The sequence below is a fragment of the Caretta caretta genome, chromosome 8 (assembly GCF_965140235.1).
Source record: "Caretta caretta isolate rCarCar2 chromosome 8, rCarCar1.hap1, whole genome shotgun sequence".
NCBI lineage: Eukaryota > Metazoa > Chordata > Testudines > Cheloniidae > Caretta > Caretta caretta.
This window is the reverse complement of record NC_134213.1, coordinates 94,960,044-94,982,821: the sequence shown is the minus strand read 5'-3', so window position 1 is coordinate 94,982,821 and position 22,778 is coordinate 94,960,044. Positions and strand designations below refer to the sequence as shown.

Genomic DNA, 22,778 nt, shown 5'->3' with positions numbered 1-22,778 from the left:
GCTCTATGGTGTATTATTTTCAGTACCTTTAGCTCTATGATTTCAGGATTGTACTGTACTGCATCTCCCCACTCCTGCATTAGCTGAGCAGTTGGCAGATCTTTGTAGGCAAGTGTCGTGATATGCTCACTCCCTCCTCCACGAACAAGGACTATGAAATCTTCCACAACTTGCTTTTGCCTGATGCTGTCTGCAAACAGGGGTAAAGCGACCAGCTCAGCTTTGCTATTTCTTTGTGGATCACAAATAAAATAAAAAGCTAGGAGCAAAGCGGACTCTGCCAGTTACATATCCCATTTAGAAACAAAACGGGAAAGTGACCTTGGTCACAATTATTTATATAGAGCCAAATATCTGGCACTCCCTCTGTCTTAAAAGGGAGTGGTGCCTGAGGGAGGACTTCAAGATTTGGCCCATAGTTTTTCTTTTGACATTACTGTAAATGAAAAAAAACAAACAAACAATAGATGCATTCACAGATTTTAAAGGAAGGAGGGGATCACTTAGCCACGGGGAAAGAATAATAAACCAGCCTCCCCTTACGGGGGCTATCACTGAAAAGCACCAGAAACTGCAACTAGTGCAGGGTGCAGCACCTCTTTCCTGAGTAAAGGACTTGATCCTGCTTCTGTTAAAATCAATGGTGTGAAATCAAACTCCATAAAACAAAGCCCATTTCCTGCGTGCAGATCCATTTTACGTCTGAAATTGATCATATATTGCTCTCACATAAAAAAGAACATACAAAGCACAAGATTATTTGATGTTTACCTCCAATTTCATTTAAAACAGCCTTACAGCCAGCAGCTGACATTCCCAAACTTATATAAACTCCATAGACATTTCCACCAACTTTAAAGCCATGCTGTGCACAGGACTGGATGTCACTTAAAGAGTAACCTAAAAAACACAGTAAAACAACACATATTTATAAAAACAACACTCCATTTTAAGCACTTTTTGCTGAATTTTTTTGCCTTCCCCCTCCCCCCCAGGGAATTTTTAGGGCCCAATCCTGCTCTAAAAACGGATCTGGTGCCCTCAGCTCCCAGTGACTTTGATGGAGTTGAGTGCTCTCGGGATCAGACCTTTAGTAAAGAAAAAATTTCCTCTCAAGAGTTTATATGTTTTTGCTTGCGGGGCTACATCAAATGTCATGGAATTCCTGGCACAGAGGAAGTGGCACATTACAAATAATGAGCATCATAAAGATATGGTTACCCCTTTTGACCCAAGCCCTGTTGCAAGTTACAGGTTTGCAAATTAATGACTAAGGGCCCAATCCTGCAAACACTTGCCATCGAGCATAGTGCTTACCATGCTGGGTGACTTAAATGAGATTCCTTAGGGCTGTAAACCATGCATTCAGTAGCAAATGTTTGCAGGATTCGGCCCTAAATGAGTTAGCAGTTAAGGTCCCAATTCAGCAGTGTACTTAACCACATGACTTACTTTAACAAATTAGCAGTCCCATTGAAGTTAGACATGTGCTTCAATACCTAGCTGAACTTGGGCCTTAACAAGCAAGGATGGTGCACTACCTTCACTTCATCAATGACAGCCTCTCTGCCAGCAATCACATGTGACAGTCACTCACTGCCAGGGAATACTACTAGCACTAAATTAGTGCTCACTGGACTCAATAAAAAGGGATTATCCTAATTAAATTACATTCCAACATTGGCTATAGAACTTATCAAACTGGCAAATAAAGTTAGATTTCAGCTTTAACATCTAACTGGTACCTTGGCAAATCCATCTGACGGACCCTCCATTCACGCTTATATTGTTTATTTTGACTGTAAGATCTTTGATTCAAGGACTGTCTCTTGCAATGTGTATGTATAGTGCCTAATCTCGTGATCAACTGGGGCTTCTAGACACTATTGTAATCCCAGTAATAAACAGTAATAGTAATATATTGGTGTTTAGATGTGAGCTTCTAGAAAAAATATATAGCTAGAGATGGGCCCAAAACAAAACCTCAGATCTTGAATACCACTGAAATTCTGAATGCCTGAAATACAGATGTAAGTTCTGTCCCTCTGGCTCAAGTCTAAATATAGCATTACCTACTAACATACTACTCAACAGAAGAGCAAACAGATAGTGGATCCTGCTGTGTAACACAAAGAGTACGTTTGCAAATAGGCACTGAAGGCTGTCCCTGAACCTCCAATGCCAATGGGTAAACAAAATAATGCTGCTCTTGATTATCATCCCACAACTCTCTGTGTTCCACACAAACCCTTGTAAAGGAGCACGAGTCAAACAACTAGAGCAGCATCCGGCTGAAAAGTCACCCAGCAAATGACTGACTGTCTCCTAGATTCCTGCATGCTGGTAAAGTTATGGAGGCTAGAGGAGTTTCACAACTACCACTTGTAAAGCGCTGAATAGAAGAATGTAGGTTTTGATTTTCAAAGCCAACTAGGGATTTAGCCATGGGAGTCTCATTCTAGTCAGCTTTGGAAAGATCAACTGCAGGGCCTGGTATGCTGAAGCGATAAGCACCAGCAGCTCCAGCTGAGGTTGATGAAAGCGAAGGGTGTTCAGCACCATTTGAAAATTAGGTCCTTAGTTTACATACAGAAGGGGAGAGCATTATCTTGTTCAGAATCTCTTAGGGATAATGCTACAGACATCAGTGCCCCTGCCTCCAATAGCCTCATCTCACCCCAGGCTTACCCCCTCTCTAGCCACAGAGCCTAATCCCCACAGAGCAGCGTCTGGAGGTTCAGGTAGGACCAATGCTGCGGAGGCGGTAACTGGTTTCCTAGATAGGAATGCGTGTGGCAGCAGAAGTAGTAGATCTGACCCCAAAGCTTTAAGAACTCTCTTTCATTAAATGCTGTATAGTACTGGATACACATACCTGCCTTTTGGAGTTCTTCGCTGTTCACAACTAAAGTATATTCATAGATGCCACCAAGAGTAGCTTCAGTAATGTAATGCGTCCCATAATCTCTGTAAAGTTCTCTGTATTCACCATAGCTGTACTCTAAAGGCAGCTGATGGAGTCTCTGCAGGAACTCATAATGGAGCATCAGAGTCCGAGGCTTCAGTTTATAACGGGCAACATCCAGCTCAGAACGGGCATGAATAAATTTGCTGGACTACATGAAATGTAGACACACAACAGCATCCAAGTGAAATGAGGGACATGGTTCTCCATGCAAAGTATGTTACCTCAGTGAGTGTTATATATACTATCCGTGCATTGTATAAATGGATGTTACTGGTCTGCATTAAACAGCTCACACAAATCTGTATACTCTACATAGATCTTAATTTGTAAAATGTGCCATTACCAACACGTAAAGTGAGGGAGCAATTTTACACAATGGAAACAGAGACATTCCCTCAAACAAACTATTGTCCAACCCAACGTATATCCTTCCCCTCCATACCCCTTTTGGGACAAAAGCCTGGATAATAAAATGGGCTTTCCACTGTGCCCTAAATGCATTCAGACTCAGGTTTGTTTGGGCCATCAAGGGAAACACTTTCAGGAGCTGAGGATCTTTCAATTTAAAAAGCCTTGCAACCTGGATAATCAAATCTAGGCCCCTTATCAGGCTCAAAGCAGGACTCACTGGGTGGAATTCTGTGGGCTGTGTTATGGAAGAAGTCACACTAGGTGATCATAGTGGTCCTTTTTGTCCTCAAAAATCAATGAATGTGTGAGTTAGCCCAGGTTCTCCTTCTCTCTCTAATGGTGTCTATTGCAGGAGCTTCTCGGGCCCTTGGTGAGCACCACTTCGAACAAAGTGTAGTTCTACTGATTTCCTTGGAGCTAAACTTCAAAAGCTGAGGATCTAGTCCTATATTTTTTTATACACATATACACACATGTACATTTAAACTTCACACCTCAGGTGTTAACTACTAAACTGAGAACAGTTTTAAGTGGAAAGTCACTTACAGTTGCAGAAAACTTTTTCATCCTTTGAATGAACTTCTTGAACCTGTTGTCACTATAACTGTAACCAAGTTCAAACACTCCTGGTATCTTTATTCCAAAGCCAAAGCTAGTCTGCGAAGCTTTTGCCCTGAGGATATTTTCTTCAAAACTTGAATAAGATTCGTATTCAGTCAATGTAAATTCATATTTGCCTTTGGTCTAAACAAAAAGCAAAACCAACACACTTTATTTCTTGCATACTGATTTCATACCTGAAGCAGAGGGAAGATGTCTTGATAGTCTTGCAACAAACATACTTTTGAATTAGTGCTTGCACTTTGAAGATGAAAAGCCTGGTATAATTGCTAATTATTATTATTACGACAATACCCCTTGATTTGCAGCACAGGTTAATAAAATGCAGATGAGAGCTACTGTCTCCTCCGTATTGCAATTGCCTACGTCTTAAAGTCCATGAAAGTTTAAACAAGTTTAAAATTGTGAAAGGAACAAAGCTTGCTTAATAGGCATCACGTATCAAATCACACTAGACAACACACAGCATTAACTTCAATGGGCTTTTAATCAGGCTCTGTATCTTTGATGCCCATTAAAGGTAAATGACAAGTTTGAAAATTACTTGGGTGCCTGCCCTTTCATACAGTACGTTCTGGATATTTTAAAACAATAATACTTATTTGCACTTCTGTAGCCTCCTATAACCATATGACTCCTATAAGCATATGGTGTGGATTGCACCCTCAGCAAGTTTGCAGATGACACTAAACTGGGAAGAGAGGTAGATATGCTGGAGGGTAGGGATAGGATACAGAGGGCCCTAGACAAATTAGAGGATTGGGCCAAAAGAAATCTGATGAGGTTCAACAAGGACAAGTGCAGAGTCCTGCACTTAGGATGGAAGAATCCCATGCACCGCTACAGACTAGGGACCGAATGGCTAGGCAGAAAAGGACCTAGGGGTGACAGTGGACGAGAAGCTGGATATGAGTCAACAGTGTGCCCTTGTTGCCAAGAAGGCCAATGGCATTTTGGGATGTATAAGTAGGGGCATTGCCAGCAGATCGAGGGACGTGATTGTTCCCCTCTATTCAACATTGGTGAGGCCTCATCTGGAGTACTGTGTCCAGTTCTGGGCCCCACACTACAAGAAGGCAGTGGTGAGCAGGAGCCGGTTCGCACCAGTTAGCGCGAACCAGTTATTAAATTTTGAGGCAGTTTTAGAACCAGTTGTTAACCCGCTTCCCTGCAGGGGGCGCTGACGCTTTGATGGGCTCCGGCCGGGAAGTGATGTAATTCCTCCTCCGGCCACCGGGGTCGCTGCGCTGTGGGATCCATGTGGGCTGCTGCCTGGCCCTGAGCACAAGCCCTGTTGCTGCTGCCCCTCCCCTGGCCCCAGGGCTCCCGATGCTGCTTGGTGGGTCCCCGGCTGCTCTGCTGGGCCTGGGCTGCGTCCTGCTGCTCTCCCCGTGAGCACCCACCACCCTGCCTCCAGCCACCCCCGCACCCCCTGCCCGCAGCACCCCCTGCCGCACCCCCTGCCTGCAGCCAGCCCCTGCCTCCAGCCACCCCCGCAGCAGCCCCTGCCGCACCCCCTGCCCGCAGCCAGCCCCGGCACACCCCCTGCCCTACCCGCACCAGCCCCTGCCGCACCCCCTCCCTGCAGCCAGCCCCTGTCTCCAGCCACCCCCGCACCCTCTGCCCTGCCCACAGCCAGCCCCTGCTGCACACACCCCTGCCCTTCCCGCAGCCAACCCCTGCCGCACGCACCCCTGCCCTATTTCCAGCCAGCCCTGCACCCCCTGCCTGCAGCCAGCCCCTGCCGCACCCCCTGCCCAGTATCCAGCCAACCCCTGCCACATGCACCCCCTGCCCTGCTCACAGCCAGCTCCTGTCTTCAGCCACCCCCGCACCCTCTGCCCTGCCCGCACCAGCCCCTGCCGCACCCCCTGCCCTGCACCCCCTGCCCTGCCTGCAGCCAGCCCCTACCTCCAGTCAGCCCCTGCCCTGTCTCCAGCCACCCCACACCCCCTTGCCTCCAGCCAACCCCGCACCCTCCTGTCTCCAGCCAGCTCCGCACCCCTTGCCCTGCCTGCAGCCAGCTCTGCACCCCCTTGCCTCCAGTCAACCCCGCACCCCCTGCCCTGCCCGCAGGCAGCCCTGCACCCCCTGCCTCCAGCTAGCCCTGCCCCACACCCCTGTCTGCAGCTGGCCCCACGTCCACTGGTGTCCTGCAGTTCCCAGGGCAGTAACCCTGCACACCTGCTTCAATGAGGGGGGCAGGGAGCAGCTGGCACCCACACATGTGCACACCCTAGGGTGACCAGACAGCAAGTGTGAAAAATCAGGACGGGGGTGGGGGGTAATAGGAGCCTATATAAGAAAAAGACCCAAAATCGGGACTGTCCCTATAAAATCGGGACATCTGGTCACCCTAGCACACCCCCAGGGAGTGGCAGGGCCCCACACATGTGAAACGGAGCTTGTTTCTAGTTCAGGCCCATCTTTTTAAAAAAGAACTTTAGACAGGGTTAACACACACCCGTATTTTCCTGGACAGGTCAAGTTTTTTGGTTCTTAAATCGCCGTCCGGGAGGAATTTTTAAATTTTAAAAATTACTCCCGGGAAAATACGGATGTATGGTAACCCTGTTGGTACAAAAAATACATACTGGGGCACATCCCTTAAATCAGAACTTTTTATAGGGAACCGGTTGTTAAGATTTTGGCAGCTCATCACTGCAAGAAGGATGTGGAAAAATTGGAAAATGTCCAGCGGAGGGCAACAAAAATAATTAGGGGACTGGAACACATGACTTATGAGGAGAGGCTGAGGGAACTGGGATTGTTTAGTCTGCAGAAGAGAAGAATGAGGGGGGATTTGATAGCTGTTTTCAACTACCTGAAAGAGGGTTCCAAAGAGGATGGATCTAGACTGTTCTCAGTGGTAGCAGATGATAGAACGAGGACTAATGGTCTCAAGTTGCAGTGGGGGAGGTTTAGGGTGGATATTAGGAAAACCTTTTTCACTAGGAGGGTGGTGAAACACTGGAATGGGTTACTTAGGGAGGTGGTGGAATCTCCTTCCTTTGAAGTTTTTAAGGTCAGGCTTGACAAAGCCCTGGCTGGGATGATTTAGTTGGGGATTGGTCCTGCTTTGAGCAGGGGGTTGGACTAGATGAGCTCCTGAGGTCCCTTCCAACCCTGATATTCTAGGATTCTATGACTCACTGCCGGCACGCCCCTGGTGGCTGGGTGTAGCATAGGAAGCTTTCCTCCTTTAGTGCCCTGTGGTGATCAGCTTCTCCTTGCAACTCGGCCAGGTCACACAGAGTCTCACTCCTTCTGGGGTAAACCAGCAGTCCAACAAATAACAGTCCAACATCCTGTTGAACTTTCAGTCTGAGTCTGGACTCACCAGTCCTTACGCCTGATATCAGGGGGGCTTCAACAGTCCTTACACCTTGCAGGGGGGGTTCCGTTCCACCTTCCCTGGTGGGCTGGTAGGGAAACCCAATGCCTTCCCACTCCCCTGGAGTCCAGACTTGAGTAGGAAGTCAAGGCCTCGCTACACAGACCCCTGGCTGCCTCCCTGGACCACCTCCTGCCTTGCCCAGTCTGCAGCCTTTGCTGCAACCTCTTTCCTGGCTCCCAGTGTATCAGTACCACTCTTCCCAGGCCTCGTCCACAGGCCCACTGCACAGCTTCTTAGCATCTGGTTCTGCTGCAGGAGAGTTTTCTCAACTGACTCAGCAGGAGTCTTCATGCTCCCTGCAGATCCGTCAAGCAGCATGCTGAACCCTGGCGTGAGCTCACCAACTCAGCTCCCTGACTCCAGCCAGGCTTCTCTCACTGAGAGAGACCCAGAGGTCTGCACTCCTTCCTGGTTTACCCCTAACTGAGCCTGGTTCGGCCCTTTTAGCTCCTCCCTCCAGCTTTGACACTTACGACAGGTGTAGCAGGGCAAGGCTGATTGCGCCCTCAGATTCTCATTAACCCCTTCAGGCCCAGTGTGGAGTTGGCACATCCCATCACACCTCCTTTCTATCAGAGGACCTCAAGGTGCTTTCCTCACACTGCCCCTTGGATGTCAGTATTTTCACACCACTTTTATGAATCAGGTTTTTGAGGCAAAGAGAAAGTAAGGCCCTGATCCCCCACCGTTAAAGTCATTGGGAGTTTTGCCATTGACTTCAATGCGCAGAAGATCAAACCCTACCTGAATTTGCCAAAATTCACATCAGAAATCTTTGGCAGAGCCAGAATTAGGTCCCAGATCCCCTGATTTCCAGTCCTCTGCCTGGACCATGAGATCATCCTTCCCCTGAACATGCAACTCAGTCAAAATAAAGTCTGTGCTGTGTGCAACAGCGAACAATGGTAAAAGTGCCCCACATTGCATGTTACCATGAACACAAATATTTCACTTTCATGATGGACACTTTCATTCCTTTCTCCTTCCCCTACAGTTTTATATTTAATAATCGATTTCCTCATATTATGAGCATTAGTATTTCAGGCACCCATTGTGTACTGCATCATTATAGAGAATCTCTGAAATCTAGTTCACTTTCTTGCAAGCAAATCAAGGAAACAACAGAACCTAGCTGAGAATTTTGGATGGCTTCACTACAGAAACTTTACTTTTTCATATTTGTGACATTTAGAGAACATATACATGATTATTAGAATATAACAATAACTTATTATGTTCCCTAATATTTTCAAAGTAGGTCAAAATTTAGTCCTAAACCACTTGACCCCAATTCTTGAAATTCATTAAAATGTTATGTGTCAACACGCTGCACTGAAAACTATTGGAAATTTAATTAAAGTTTGCTTGCAGAAAAAATATCTGATTCTTACCTCTGGGGAGTAGCTTTCTACATTGTATGGTTTTCTAAACCTGGTATCCATAATATAATGTGGAGTACACCCCCCAGCATAGTACCTGTGATCAAGAACCAAACCTTCCAGATTGTTCGTGAGGATATTTAACCTGTGTAGGAGGCATAACAGTGAAACAATAACGTTTATAATTTAAGTAGCAGCAAAATATACAATTTGGCTAAGAAAGGCAAGGTTTTTTCCCTATTTCCTTTTGTGCCTGCCTATTTTGTTGCCTAGGGATTCTGTCATCAGAACTTTCCATCTTCTATCATCCACTCTAAGTGGTCTAGGAGAACCTTCCCATCCAACAAGCAAATGAAAGAGGGAGTCATGTTTTGAAACATTGCTGAAGATAATATTAACCACAGAAGAATTACATTCAGACATCTGGGACTGACATTATGGCATCATACCATCAGTGCGAGCAACATTTGTATACTTTACCCAGCCAATAAACGTACATGGAATTGAAATTGTGCTGGAAAGTAAGGATTTGGAGTAGCTCTTTCAGGAATGGCAGAAGGGGCAGAGGTGGGCAAAATATACACTAGGCACTGGATTAGATCCTAAATCCATCTGTAAACAGTAAACATGCAGTCTGGCAATCTTTTTATGTAGGGAGAATGGCTTTTTTTTGGTGATGGGACCAAGAGTTCTCTCTTATTCACCACCATCACCGAAGGGTGAATCCCAGTGGAATCTCATCTAGACAGTGGTGCACAGTCTCAGGATATGGCGCTAATCTGAATGAGATCATGTTTAAATAGCAGTGAGCATCACTAGAGGAAAAATCACAAAAGAAAAAATACCGATGAAATCGGGAAATCCCCAGAACCTATAACTGTTATGTTGTGCTCCAGGTCTTTGTTAGTCCTCACTTTCCTTAGTTTGGAGTCAAAAAGTTGCATAAAAAGGTCTCCGAAATTGTTAAAATTAGCTTCAATCTTAGAACAAAGTGAAAAATGGGAAGGTACACTAAAATTATATGACTGAGCAATTGTGGCTTCAAAGAGATGAGAGGCATGTTTCTGTAAGAGTTCAAATTATTTTTTAATTTGTACTACGGTATGAAGCAGTATGAAGCATCAGTGATGACACACACAGCAGTAACATCTTCAGAGAGTTGCACAGAAATGAGCATTTTCCCTTTAATGTGATTTTTACAATATGAAGCAATATTTTTTTGGGGGGTGCATGTGAAGTGAGATTAGGGGACTATTTTCCCACAGTAGGATCTTAAAGGCAGTTATCATCCTATAAGAGTTGGATCATATTCAACCACCCCAAAATTCAGGATTGTTTAGTTCTTGGGTGAAATTTTGCGCCCTCTGAAGATGATGGCGAAACATCCATTGGCTTAAATGGGGCCAGGATTTCACCCTGGGAGTTTTGTTTCCATCCATTTCAAATGTAGAGGTCCACTGCAACATATAGATCTGAATCCAGATTCAGATTTTAAGCAGTCCAATGCTCCAGGATGTTTGTGTGACCCTAAGAGCCCTTCAGTGCCCACTGACAAAGAGTTCACTATCACATAACAGCAACTCCTATCAGGCCTGACAAACTCACTATACCTAACAAATTGCTGTCATAGTATTTATCTCTAAAGAATGTTGTTTAGAGTGTCAAATGAAAGCTTATATCATACTGGTCATCATAAGCATTGCGAGACGTACATATGGTCATTAGTCAAGAAGGTGTATGTATGTACTAAAAATATGTTTGAACCATGTAAACAGGTAGGGTAGATAAACAAGTTTTTCCCAGACAAAGCAATGTTTGTTTACCTGCCTGCCTCCAATGTCTAGCTAGCATTGTGCAAATCAACACAAAGCAAGCTTCATTTGAAAGACAACAGGAAAAGCAAGTTGCCAGGAGAATGAGAAAGACAATATGGCATCAGCACACTGAAGAGCAAAAAGCAGGGGAGAACAACTTTGTCTGGGGGTACACATCATAGGGATACATTCCAAAGGTTTTCTGGAGCCTAAGGAAGAGGAAAGGAACTGAGGGACACTCCTGGCAGAGAGGAGTAAAAAATGAAAAATGTGGATCCCGATTTGACTGAAAATCAGCAATGTATGCAAAAGGACTGAGGGTGAGAAAAATGCTTTAGCCAAAAGACTGTAGCTGGCTAAAGGTATTGTGACAAAGTTCCTGCTCTACCTTGGTGGGTCTTGCGCTTATTGGCGGATTTGCTCACCTTGGAGCTTCACGGCAGCCCTCAGCTGTTTTTCTGAACCTACAGTCCAGGTCGACTCCTCCTGTGTCTGACCAGGAGTTGGGAGGATTTGGGGGGAACCTGGGCCCGCCCTCTACTCCAGGTTCCAGCCCAGGGCCCTGTGGAATGCAGCTGTCTAGAGTGCCTCCTGGAACAGCTGTGTGACAGCTACAACTCCCTGGGCTACTCCCCCATGGCCTCCTCCCAACACCTTCTTTATCCTCACCACAGGACCTTCCTCCTGGTGTCTGATAATGCTTGTACACCTCAGTCCTCCAACAGTCCGTGTTCTCACTCTCAGCTCCTAGTGCCTCTTGCGCCCAGCTCCTCACACGCACACCACAAACTGAAGTGAGCTCCTTTTAAAAACCCAGGTGCCCTGATTAGCCTGCCTTACTTGATTCTACAGCTTCTTGATTGGCTGCAGGTGTTCTAATCAGCCCGTCTTAATTGTCTCGAGAAGGTTCCTGATTGTTCTGGAACCTTCCCTTTTACCTTACCCAGGGAAAAGGGACCTACTGAGCCTGGGGCTAATATATCTGCCTTCTATTACTCTCCTATAGCCATCTGGCCCGACCCTGTCACAGTATGTTTAATCTCTTCCCAGTGCTTTATATTTTTGTTTTATTTGTAACCAGTTCTGTTTCCACTACCCTTACTCAGCTGTTACTAAAAACTTCTCTTTGTTTTACCAGAAGTAGAATTCAGTGCTGTAATATTAAATTAAGTGTGACTACTCGGTTTAATCAAACAAGCTGGTGTGTACACTGTCTCTCTGCAGATAGCAAATTTCATAATCTCTGTGAGTGTCAAATGATGGGCTGGATACCCCAGAGGAATGTTCTTCCAGGGACTCGGGAACTTGGGTGCACCAAGTGTTACGTGCAAGGCAAAGTGTGGCCTGGCAGAATCCTGAGAAGTTTGTCTGGGGTGGCTAACAGACTCTGGTGACAGGGAGCTCTCACCTAGTTTAGCACCAGCAAGTCTCTCTTTTGCTAAAGCAGAGGGGTAACAAGGTCACCCATAGGTCTAGGTGCCCCGAGAAAGTGTCCCACTTTGGACACAGGATTTTGATTCAGGCCATTCTATAATTTAATCATGATTTAATTTTCTTTTCAAATATCAACGTCCCCACCCAGTGTTTTATTTCAGAGCCAGATATTTAAATAGGCGTCATCCCAGCCTCCTGGAGGCCAGGCAAAATTTTTCATACACATAGAGTAGTTATCAGGCCATATTCTGATCTCGATTACACCCATGTAAATCTGGAGTAACTCCTTTGACTTCAACCCACACAACAACAAAATCCATGATTTCTCAGGTGTCCAATGGTTCAAATAACAATGATCTGTAGATGTTTTAGAAGGTTTGTCGTTCACTACCTACCCACCCAGCTTTGGCACAATTGGCACATTTCCAGAAGAGAATAAGTGAACACACTACCCTACAAAGCAGCTCCCTTCACATGACTACTGGCAGGCTAACTACCTATGCCATGTGGAGCATTACAACCAGACAATTCATTTAGTGTGTTCATTGCACACACTGATGTTTTTTGGTCTCAGTGACTGTTATTTACTAAGGTTCCAATGAAAACCTTTTCAGGTCAGTATGAATTTTTCCAGTGGGCTTTGGATCAGGACCCAAGACCCGTCAATTGTTACAACATTTACAATTTAATATTTAGCAATCTGAGACTACATCAACATATTTTCCTTATCTGAAAGGGAAGTGCAGGGAACTTTAACCATTTCAGGTTACTATATGTCTCCATTCTCAAGAAGTCATTTAATTAAATTTGCTATGTTTGGTTTATGCAAAGGATGCCTACTTACCCTCTTGCCAGATTCTCTATTGCCCAATATTGCTCCATCTTCTGGTTGCATTTTCTATACACCTTTTTACAGTTTTTTTCATCTGACTGATCCCCACAGTCATCATCTCCATTGCAAAGCAACCTCCGTGTAATGCATCTTCCTAAGAGGCAACATTGAAATTGCTTAATTAAGAAGTCCTTTACCATTTTTATTATTAAAAACTACAAAGCCACAGTCGTCACCCCATAAAGCTTATAAACTAATAGAATACAACATGTTGATGAGAGCTGGTTGGAAAATATTTCGTTATCCGCCCTAGAAATTTCTACTTTTCATTAAAAAAAGTCTGAAAACTGCTAAAAAGTGTAAAATGGATACAAGATGAAAAAAAAGTTAAGTTAGTTTGTTTTTCCAATGGAAAAATCAAACACTTTTGATTAGGGCAGAAATTTTCTGCAAAAATTTGTGTTTAGTCAAAAATCCAATTTTCTTCTGAAAAAAAAAATGTCCTTGGAAATTTTTCCACCAGTCCCAATAATAAATAATTATAATTATTTTCTTACGTATATGATCGATTACAAGAACAAATAACTTGAAATTCCAATGAACAAATTTGGGACATTTTAAATGACAGGATTAATTAAAATGAGAGAGGAGCATACTGGTAACACGTTCTTAATAAGAGAAATAACAGACATGAAGGCTGCGTGTCTATCATTTCTTTTATTATTATAATTGCTCTACAGAGACCTCAAAAGAATTCTATGAATCAAGGCAGAGACAGAACAATTTTGTTTTCTCATGCTATGTTTTCCATCCATAATAAGATCCTTACAACTGAGATGTTAATGAATTATATAAAAATAATACCTCACTCTTATATGATGCTTTTCATAAGTAGGACTTTAAACACTTCACAATCTTTGATGTATTTATTCTCACAACACTCTTGTGAGCTAGGGAAGTGCTTTTATTCTCATTTTACGGAAGGGGAACTGAGGCACAGAGAGGCTAAATGTTTGGTTTGACCAAATAAAAAAAAAAATCAGTTTTTCATTTTGCCAAGAAAAAACAAATAATTATTATTTCCAGTCAGCCGAACTGAAAACTCAATTATTCACCCAGCTCTCGTTATATTTCCCTTAATCTCTTTAGAGGGCTCCACCAGTTCCACCAATGTGATTGTGAAAAGAGAACTAATGAATGCTACAGAACAGTAATTTATATGGGGTAGGCAGAACTGTCATGACTACAACAACAAATCCATATAAAGCTTTTCCCTTATGATCTCAGGCATGTGCAAAAATCATGGGCACATATTTTGCAGCTGCTATCTGACTTTTTGAACCACTTTTATGGCAGCTTTTATTATCAAGACTATTTTTTAATTTCCTACTTTCCAAAACAACTGGATTTTAAAGAGATGCTCAAGATTGGCAGACTGGAACTTGGCCTACATTACAGTTAAAATCACAGTCATTTGCAAATGTGATGTAAGTGCTGATACACTTTGGGCCTCATCCTGGCATACCTTTACTCGGGCAAACCCCATAAAAAAGCAAAAAGCTCTTGTGAGTTCTGTCATTAATTTCAACAGGAGCAGGAGTGTCCCCCAATTCAAGAACTTACCTGTAATCGCACATACAAAGCCTTCGCATCTAACTTTATTTCTGCAAGGACGGTTTGTAACACAATCTTCTGTTTCTTTGTCAGAGTAGTCACACAGGTCTCCATTGAACTGAGAAGGCCGTTCCACATGAGCAAATCTGTACTGTAATGACATAGAAAACATTTACTCACCTGTGTAGAATGGATGAATTTTATGGTTCCTAAATTAAAATACAAACTTCTTGTATTGAGACATATTTGCTATAGGAGTAACACCAAGAAAAATAGTAAATATGGCAGAATTTTGATTTTCTTGCAATGGACCTAATTTAAAAATTAATTTGGGGTAGTTTTCATTTTATTAAACAAGATTTTCCACACTTAGTAGTGTTGGAATAAAAAATATAGTTTTTAGTTTGTCATTAAGATAGATTTTGTTTAAATAGGACTAATTGCTCAGAGTGGGAAAGAATAAGGAAGGGTTCAATGGCATTTCCCTTCTTTCAATTAGAGTTGGTAATGACACCTCTTGTTATTCTCTGTCTATCTGTGTACTTACTAAACCTTCCACACCATTATCAATATTTTCCTGACCACACCCCGTGAGGTAATTCTCTGATCCATCCAATAGATTATCCTTCTGCACCTTTTCCATTTCCTAGACAAACTCATAACTGAGAGTCTTCACTCCTTACACAGCTGGAGCATCATTACTCCGACTGCAAAGGGTTGAAGCAAGACGGACGTGGGATAGCCACTCTAAGAATGGTTATCTTAACCTGTTAACAAGTGATCCTGTGCACTGTTTAAAACAATGGGATTTTTGCCATTGACTTCATTAGGAACAGGATCTTAGTTTGAAGCTGTTCCATATATAGAAAATGCTCAATGGCAGGTAATGAAAAGAGTCTCCCAGCCCCGTGAGGTGTTGTGTGCCCTCAATTCCCATTCAAATCCAGAGTTGCTGAGAGTGCTTAGCAACTTGCAGGAGCCCTGTGGTCACTGGCCCTATGTGTGAATGATCCCGCCAAAGGACTATGATCACTTGCTACTTCTTATACAAGACAGGAAAAATTAATGGCCTGTTCCTACACTCCCTTACCGCAGCAAATTTCCATGGAAGTCAATGGTAGCTATGTTTAGATAAAGAATTGCAGGATTGAGCTGACAAAGGTGAACTGGAATTCCAAAGCAAAAGGTTGCAAGCCCCACACGTCCCAATAAAAAGAAGAGTTACTTGCCGGGAACTCTGACATGAATTTCATCCCTGTGCAGGAAAGCCTAGCACAAGGCCTAGACGTGCACTTAAGCCCTAGGAGGTCTCTTGTGATGCTCCCGAGGTACGTAGGTCTTGCCCATTGCCTGTGCAGATTCTCCCTGCAGGAGATGTGAGGGGCCATGGGCCAGAAAGAGTGACTCCATCACTGAGTCTTTGCAGAGACAATATTATGAAAGACTGTCTTGCCTTTTAGTCTCTCGTATTTCTCATGCTTCATATTAAGGTCATCGATACTCACTCTTTTCTTTTGACAGGGGTCACAGGTGCTCCACGATGACCAGCTGGAAAGCACACAGTCAATCGGCTGTGGAGGGTTGTTTACTGATCGGGCCCATCTGCCTTTGGCTAGGCTCACATTGACTCCATTTAGCCGAAGGAGGGGTTCCCTTTCACCACTAAATGTTCACAATGAATAAAAACTTGAGTGTGTAGGATTACAAAGCTAGGAGAATGGAACAGAGGCTGTGTGTGTGTGTCTCTCTCTCTCTCTGTCTCTCCACACTAAAACAATCCCTTTGTTGTGCTCTACTAAAATCTTTCATGCAAAATACAGAGTTGGCTACCGATCTCACACTGGGTATACAACTGTGCAGCTCCTGATTTACACTGTTATAACTGAGAGCAGAATCAGGACCATAATGTTTTAATTTGAGTGTCAAAGGGTAAGGTATTATCTAAGTGTAAAACATCAACACACAAACATACTGCTCTGTTCTATTCAGGTTCTCAAATCATGCCCATCACCATGGTCTCAAACAAGGTAATTAATGATACAATCACGACTTGACAAAAATCCTGCAGCTGGATCGTAACTGTAAACTCCTAAAGAATTAGCAAAAATTGATTTTGTAGCAGACTTGTTTATCTAAAGGCCGGACAAAATTCCACTGGAAACTGCATGGGTCGCTTAAAGCAATGGGCGTGCCTGTTGTTGATGGTCCTCCAAGCAGCTTTTACTGTACCTTCCATTTGTGAGAAATGTTGGTATTATTTTTCGCAAAAGTATGTGTGTCTCAGTTTCCCCACTCACTTTTATATTGTTAACCAGTGTGTGAGAATGGGTTAGTTTCTTTTCTGGGACAGAAGAACAGAAAATGGAGTGAGTGGGTGGGAGTCAAGTAGGCAGGTCAGTGTGGATAAGAGTATGTCATCATATGAATGGAGTTACCTTGAAGATACAATAGAAGACCACCGACCAGGCATTAACTTGTAAAGACTGCCAGCCCAGGGGGGCAGAACATGAAATGGTGTGACTGGAGCTTGAACCAAAGAACTGAGGTGTGAGCAGACTGCAGTAAGAATCCTGCTGTCCAGGGCTAGCTGGTGGGGCTGGAGGGGTGCATGTGTCAATCCTGGATGTTTGGGCACGAGAGAGAGTTTGGGCTGCCAGCCTGCACATGCATGTAGGCTTTGCTTTTCCATTCTACTCTGAGGACACTAATTACTGCATTCCAGTTGTCTAATAAAAGGTGTCTTGTTAGGAAACATCTGTCCTGAGTCTCAGCAAACATCTGCTGGTTGCACAGCTCCAAAGAGGGTCAGTCTCCAACAGGAGCCAAGCTCTTTAAGACCTGTTGAAGGAGTCATGGTGAGAAACAAAGTGCTGAAGTCTGCGACCCAGTCAAAAGTGGAGATCCAGGGCCTAGCACGAAGAAGAGTATACTCCTAAAGAGTCTATGTTAAGGTCTGAGGCCTGGCATGGCTTGTGGATCCATGACACCTACTAATAGCAAACTAAAAATCCCTGTCTTTCTATCAGTAATTTGAAAGTCTCAAGGGCATCTGTACATTTATTCTCACCAGTGACTTTAATGACAAAACAGATGAAATTAATTCATTTTACCAGTGGTTAATCAAAAAGTCAGTCAACCAAGATGACGATTTAGATAAATAATGCAGAATATTTATAGTTGCCGGTGGTGATTTGTTAAAAATGCCAATCACTTCTCTTGGAGAGGTGCTGAGACAAAGTCTGCTCATAGCGATACTGCTGTGAATCCCAGGCAGTTCCACTGACTTCACTACACCGGCTTGACACTGGTGTATCTGGAAGCAGAATTTTACCCACACTGTATAAATCTTTTTTCCAAGTATGAAGACTGGTTTTAAATTAATATCTATAGCCAAGGGCACATTGCACTTTCTCAACTATGGATTAAAAGAATGTGCATATTTTTTTTCAAGAACATTGCAAAGGACTTTTTATTCTAAAACTTAGAGCTCAATTTTGTCTTGAAGGCCTAAGCCCTGATTTGGGGTTGATTGACAACTGCGCCCTCTCTCACCTACAAAAGAGTTCCAGGAACTCCCAGGGAGCACAGTAATTCTATCCTCTCTCCTTGGCTTTTCTGTTTCCTGCAGAGCTTACCAATGCTATTCCCTAAAGGCCTTAGGAGTTTGGGGGGCCTGATGTTAGATGCCTCCTCCACACAACCCACCATCAAGAAGCAAATTGCCCCATCAGTGCCCCCAGCCTCCACTAGCACAAGAAATGCAAAAAAAATTAAGCTGTGAGGTAGACCCTCCTATATAGCAAATTATTCTTAATATTGTGCATTCAATATTACATGTAAAAAAGAAAGAGGGGAAAATGATCAGCCAGCTATGTAGTCCAGGTGCTGGGTTTTGTTTATATGAAATGAGGACCAAAAGGTATTAGACCAGTTGAGAAATTTAGGGTCATAGTAGCTAGGTAAAAAAAGGAAAGACCTCTTATATGATCTAATACTCCATCCCCTGGCAAGTACCAATTATATTCAGATAGTAGAAGAGCTATCAAATATTAGCCTACATTACTTTTCTTTTGACCCCTAAATCAAGCTTAAATCTAATAATCCTCAAAATGCCCTTGTGAGGTACACACAGTAAATAACTGCACTGCAAACAGATTTTCACTTCATCACAATGTGACTACAACATTTTGGCATGTAAGATTTATCAGACTGGATTATTTTTTTCAAGCCAGTCACTTCATAATATGCTTAAAAACAGTGCCTTTTCTTACTTCACTAGAAACTCCAAAATGGCTTCAGATGACATTCCTTATTCACCATAAAAGGAAAAGCAGACGGTCAGCGTTACATTTCATTATCTATCATGTCATTGCATGGATATTTATTCAAGAACATTCACTTACCTAAAGCAATGCACAGTTAGGAAGCCCAGTACTGCACAAAACAGAAACAGTTTCACTGGGTACAAGAGAAGTATAGTATGCGATATATTCATGATTCTAAGGTAATATCAGCAAATATCACTGGCAATCCTAAGCCACCAGAACTCCAGTTCAGCCTTCTATGGGCTCTGAAAGTGGTTCAAGCAGCAAAGGGTAAATTAGTCGATCTTTTGTTTACCATGTAGAAAAACTATGACCCACCTCCTGACAAATTCACATGACAACCTTTATAGTTGCTAGCACACAGCTTTCTACAGGAAGTTCTGAAAACTCTGTTGGAGAATGTCAGAGAAAATAAAAATCAGCTTAGGAGCAATTTACATTTCTCCTACATTTGTTAGGTTTCCTCAAGGCATTGCTGAAAAAGTAAATATTTCACCAGTAAAGTCACACATTTAAATCTTGCCTTAGAAAATAGTCAATGGGAAGTGACATGTGAGTTAAAAATCTGGCGGCTAGGAGATGGGACGACTGGAAAAATACTTAAAAAACCCCAACCTATCTGTTTGTTGTTGAAAAGGAATGAGAGAGACAAGGCATGGACAGGTTTCTGCTTAATTCTGCAGTGAAACTTTCCATTCCACAGACAAGAGGCCATTTCCTGAGAAGTGCAGGCACTTCACTGGAAGTTAGAAGTGTTTGGCCCTGTTTGGGCCCATGCCACTTGCTGAGTAAGGATTGCAGTATCCAACCCAATTAAATTGCCTTTCTAAAAGAGAGCCTCTAGTTCTATGGAGATCATATCAGATAACGATAGGGGTCGCTTCTAGCCTTAAAATTTATGAATCATCTTGTATTAAATGTCAGGTTACATAGAAATTGCCTTTTTCCTCATATCTAAGGTTTTACAATGGCTAGGCAAGAGGTGACCTGGGGATAGTATTTATTATGCATAATGGGTTCCATTTTACTCTTACCGTGCTGTTCCACCCCTCTTTTTCCCCTTGTGTAGACTGAGCTCTCTGGGGCAGGGATGGTCTTATTTATGTGTTTGCATAGCACCTTAGTTGACAGCATTGCTGGTTCTGTTTGTTCATGTTTGGTGGCCATCTGGGTGGAATTTAAAGATGCCCTGGGATTCTCAGAAATTATGAGAATGGCCCCACGGTCCTGGTGAACATCTCCTCTCTTAATAAAATAGATCCCAGTGCTGAAGGGATGGATCCTTCTAGGCGCTGCTGAACTCCACCTAGGTAACGAGCACCCTCAATTCTCACTGATTTCAGAAAAGAGTTCAGGGTGCTCAATATCTTGCAGATTTGTGTCCTAAGGCGGCATGTGAGCGACATCTGTGTGCAAAACGGCTCTTGCAGTGGCCTACATAGTCACTTTGGTAATTTGTCTGGGAGCACAATGTAGTAAAATCTCATTCCGCGGGCAAGTTAGTGATAGAAAAGTAAGGGAGGTGTCATTTGAATCGTAAAAATCTACAGAATCATTATTTTAATGGTTTTACCCTCTGTGGTGTGAAAGGGGGAAAACGCTGGCCACTAGCTTCAGGTCCTCTGGTCTGTGGAAATTTTGATAATATACCATCAGAAATGGGTGAAGAGTTGGATATCATTCGAAAGCCCTTTCTCCCACGGACACGAGATGCCTAGAACAATTGTATCGATATATAGTCAAAAAAATATTTACAACTCAACTTTTTAAATGATACTTTAACACAGGGACGCATGTCTGACATAAAAAAAGGCACTGATCTTTGGTAATCCTAAAGAAGTTAGCCTTGACGTGTAGGACTGAAAACATTTATTCATCAGGTCATCAGCAGTGTCATCTCCTTCCAGGGTGGCACTGCTAGGCACGTTGTCACACTCCTCCTCCTTCATGCTGCACTTGCACATCGCTGTACAAGGCAGGCTGCTAGCCAAATATTTCCAGGTTGCTAAGCATTTGGTCTTTCCACATGAGCATTTTATTACCTGAAGGGCTGATTCAGGAACGCATGGTATTTCACATGTAACTGGTGTGATCAGTCCACCCTCCAAGACCCATCTATGCCTGACAGGGGAGGGTAGTTTTGGATGCACTCGACCATCCTGGAGCCATTCCATTGCTTGATAATTTACCCTCTTGCTAGAGGGTATAAATGCATTTCTTGTCAACTTTTTTCTGTTTGTCTGCTTCTTGGAAAATGTAGCTCTGCAAGTGTTGTAATGTTGGTCTTCAAATGGTAAACCTGGTGTATGAACACCTCCAGTGCATTTATGACCAAATCAGGGTCTATCTCAACCATTCCAAGCACTTTCAGAGCAAGGAAAAAGTCTTCAGAGGCTGACTCAGATGCTTCTCAGTAAGATAATTTGATCTTTCCAGCCAACCTTCCAGTAGTGTCACATCCCGAAAGGATGTGGAAGCCTGGCAATGTGGTGACTTTTAATGGTCCGAGTGATACGAACGCATCTCTGAGGGATATACAGCGATTCTGTTCCCCAGCAGCAGTCACAAAAATGGAATCCTGCGGAAGTCTGGGGTAATGTTTCACAGAGAGCTCTAGAACATCTGTGTCTTGTGCAAAACTCCAGAGTTCATTAGAAACTCTCTCTCTGTGGTATTGATGGCAAGCAAGATAATTTTAGTGCAAGCCTACACATGGGAACTATGAAGAAACTCCACTGAACAGTGCAAGGCAGCAGCTTCATTACACCAGGTGATGCCAAAATTCTTCAAGCAATTCTTCACATGCAGTACAATTTTTTCAGGTTTGACATCAGCTATGGATCCCTGAATGTCCATCTAGCAGGACAAACTAGTTCTCCATAAAAATTTAGCAGCTGCAAATAGAGTCTTCATATCACTGTTGACATTAGCACTTTCTTCTGCTTTTGATAGTGCCACGTCTTTTGCTGCATTTAAGGATATGTGCTGCAATTCATTTCTGCGGATAGGATTGCTAAAAACTACCCATATCCCACAGTTCATTTTCAATATGTGCGACTGACTGGGCTGTGGGTGGTCAGGCCTAGTGATTGAAACAAGAGTTTGGTCTACTGCTTAGAGATGGGTCCGGGAGAACAGAGTCCATGGATGAGCCAAGGGTCAGCACTGGAGGCACAGTAACTGAATGCCAGAGCCAGTGGGTAACGAGAGTCGTTGGCCAGAGGTGGAGCCAAAGATCAGTACTAGAGGAACAGAAGCTGAATGCTGGAGCTGGAGGATAACCAGAGTCATAGGCCAAAGGATCAAATCCAGAACTGAGAAGCCAGAGAGGAACAGGGGCTGGCACCAGAGCGGAAGGTAGCTGGAACAGGAGCAGGTTTGGAAACAAGGATGGGAACCAGGCAGAAGCATAGACTGGAAGCAGATTGGAGCAGGGCAGATGCAGGGATTAGAAGCAGGAGCAGGCAAGCACAGATGCGAGCATGGTACACATTGAGCTGCCACTGATCTGCTGTGGGTGCCAGGCTCAGAAGCAGGGCCGCTAAACAGCAACCAATCAGATGCTGTGGCTACTCTGTCAGTTCCAAGGCAGCACAAGTAGGCTCACTGGTTACCCAGCAGCGAAGTTTGTCAGGGAGCAGGCCAGCAGCTGGTCCGGCCCCTGACAACAAGTGCTTTAAAAGCCTTTCTGCGAAGCGTGAGTTCCTCTTCAATCCCATTCAAAGCATGTATTTCTCTGTACTTAGCCTTTGCGTCAGCCATTGCCACCACTTTTCCATCCATTAGAGCCTCTGTGAGGCAATTTATGAACTCCAGCTGAGCTGCACCGTTTTCCGTAGTAAAACCTTTATTTGTTTCTGTTACTTTTACTTTTGCCGCAACACATTACATACATATTTGATGTAGCACTCAATATGATACATGATGTCATACGCGTGGGTGACTCTGGGGTCAATGCACCCACTTTCCAAGCAACGTTCTCA

At 43.5% G+C, this 22,778-nt stretch overlaps 1 protein-coding gene across 1 annotated transcript in view; it reads right to left on the bottom strand.

The window, feature by feature from the left end:
• Nucleotides 1–19,065, bottom strand: part of C8B (complement C8 beta chain) — a 30,037-nt gene extending 10,972 nt beyond the window's left edge. Inside the window, exons 1-9 of the mRNA XM_048862302.2 lie at nucleotides 18,874–19,065; nucleotides 15,976–16,132; nucleotides 14,480–14,621; nucleotides 12,869–13,010; nucleotides 8,789–8,921; nucleotides 3,926–4,123; nucleotides 2,876–3,116; nucleotides 772–900; nucleotides 27–190 (exon numbers count right to left, since the gene is read on the bottom strand). Of these exons, the coding sequence (XP_048718259.1) occupies nucleotides 27–190; nucleotides 772–900; nucleotides 2,876–3,116; nucleotides 3,926–4,123; nucleotides 8,789–8,921; nucleotides 12,869–13,010; nucleotides 14,480–14,621; nucleotides 15,976–16,132; nucleotides 18,874–18,965 (1,398 nt within the window). The 5' untranslated portion in view covers nucleotides 18,966–19,065. The remainder of the gene's footprint in view (nucleotides 1–26; nucleotides 191–771; nucleotides 901–2,875; nucleotides 3,117–3,925; nucleotides 4,124–8,788; nucleotides 8,922–12,868; nucleotides 13,011–14,479; nucleotides 14,622–15,975; nucleotides 16,133–18,873) is intronic.
• Nucleotides 19,066–22,778: the final 3,713 nt, after the last annotated feature.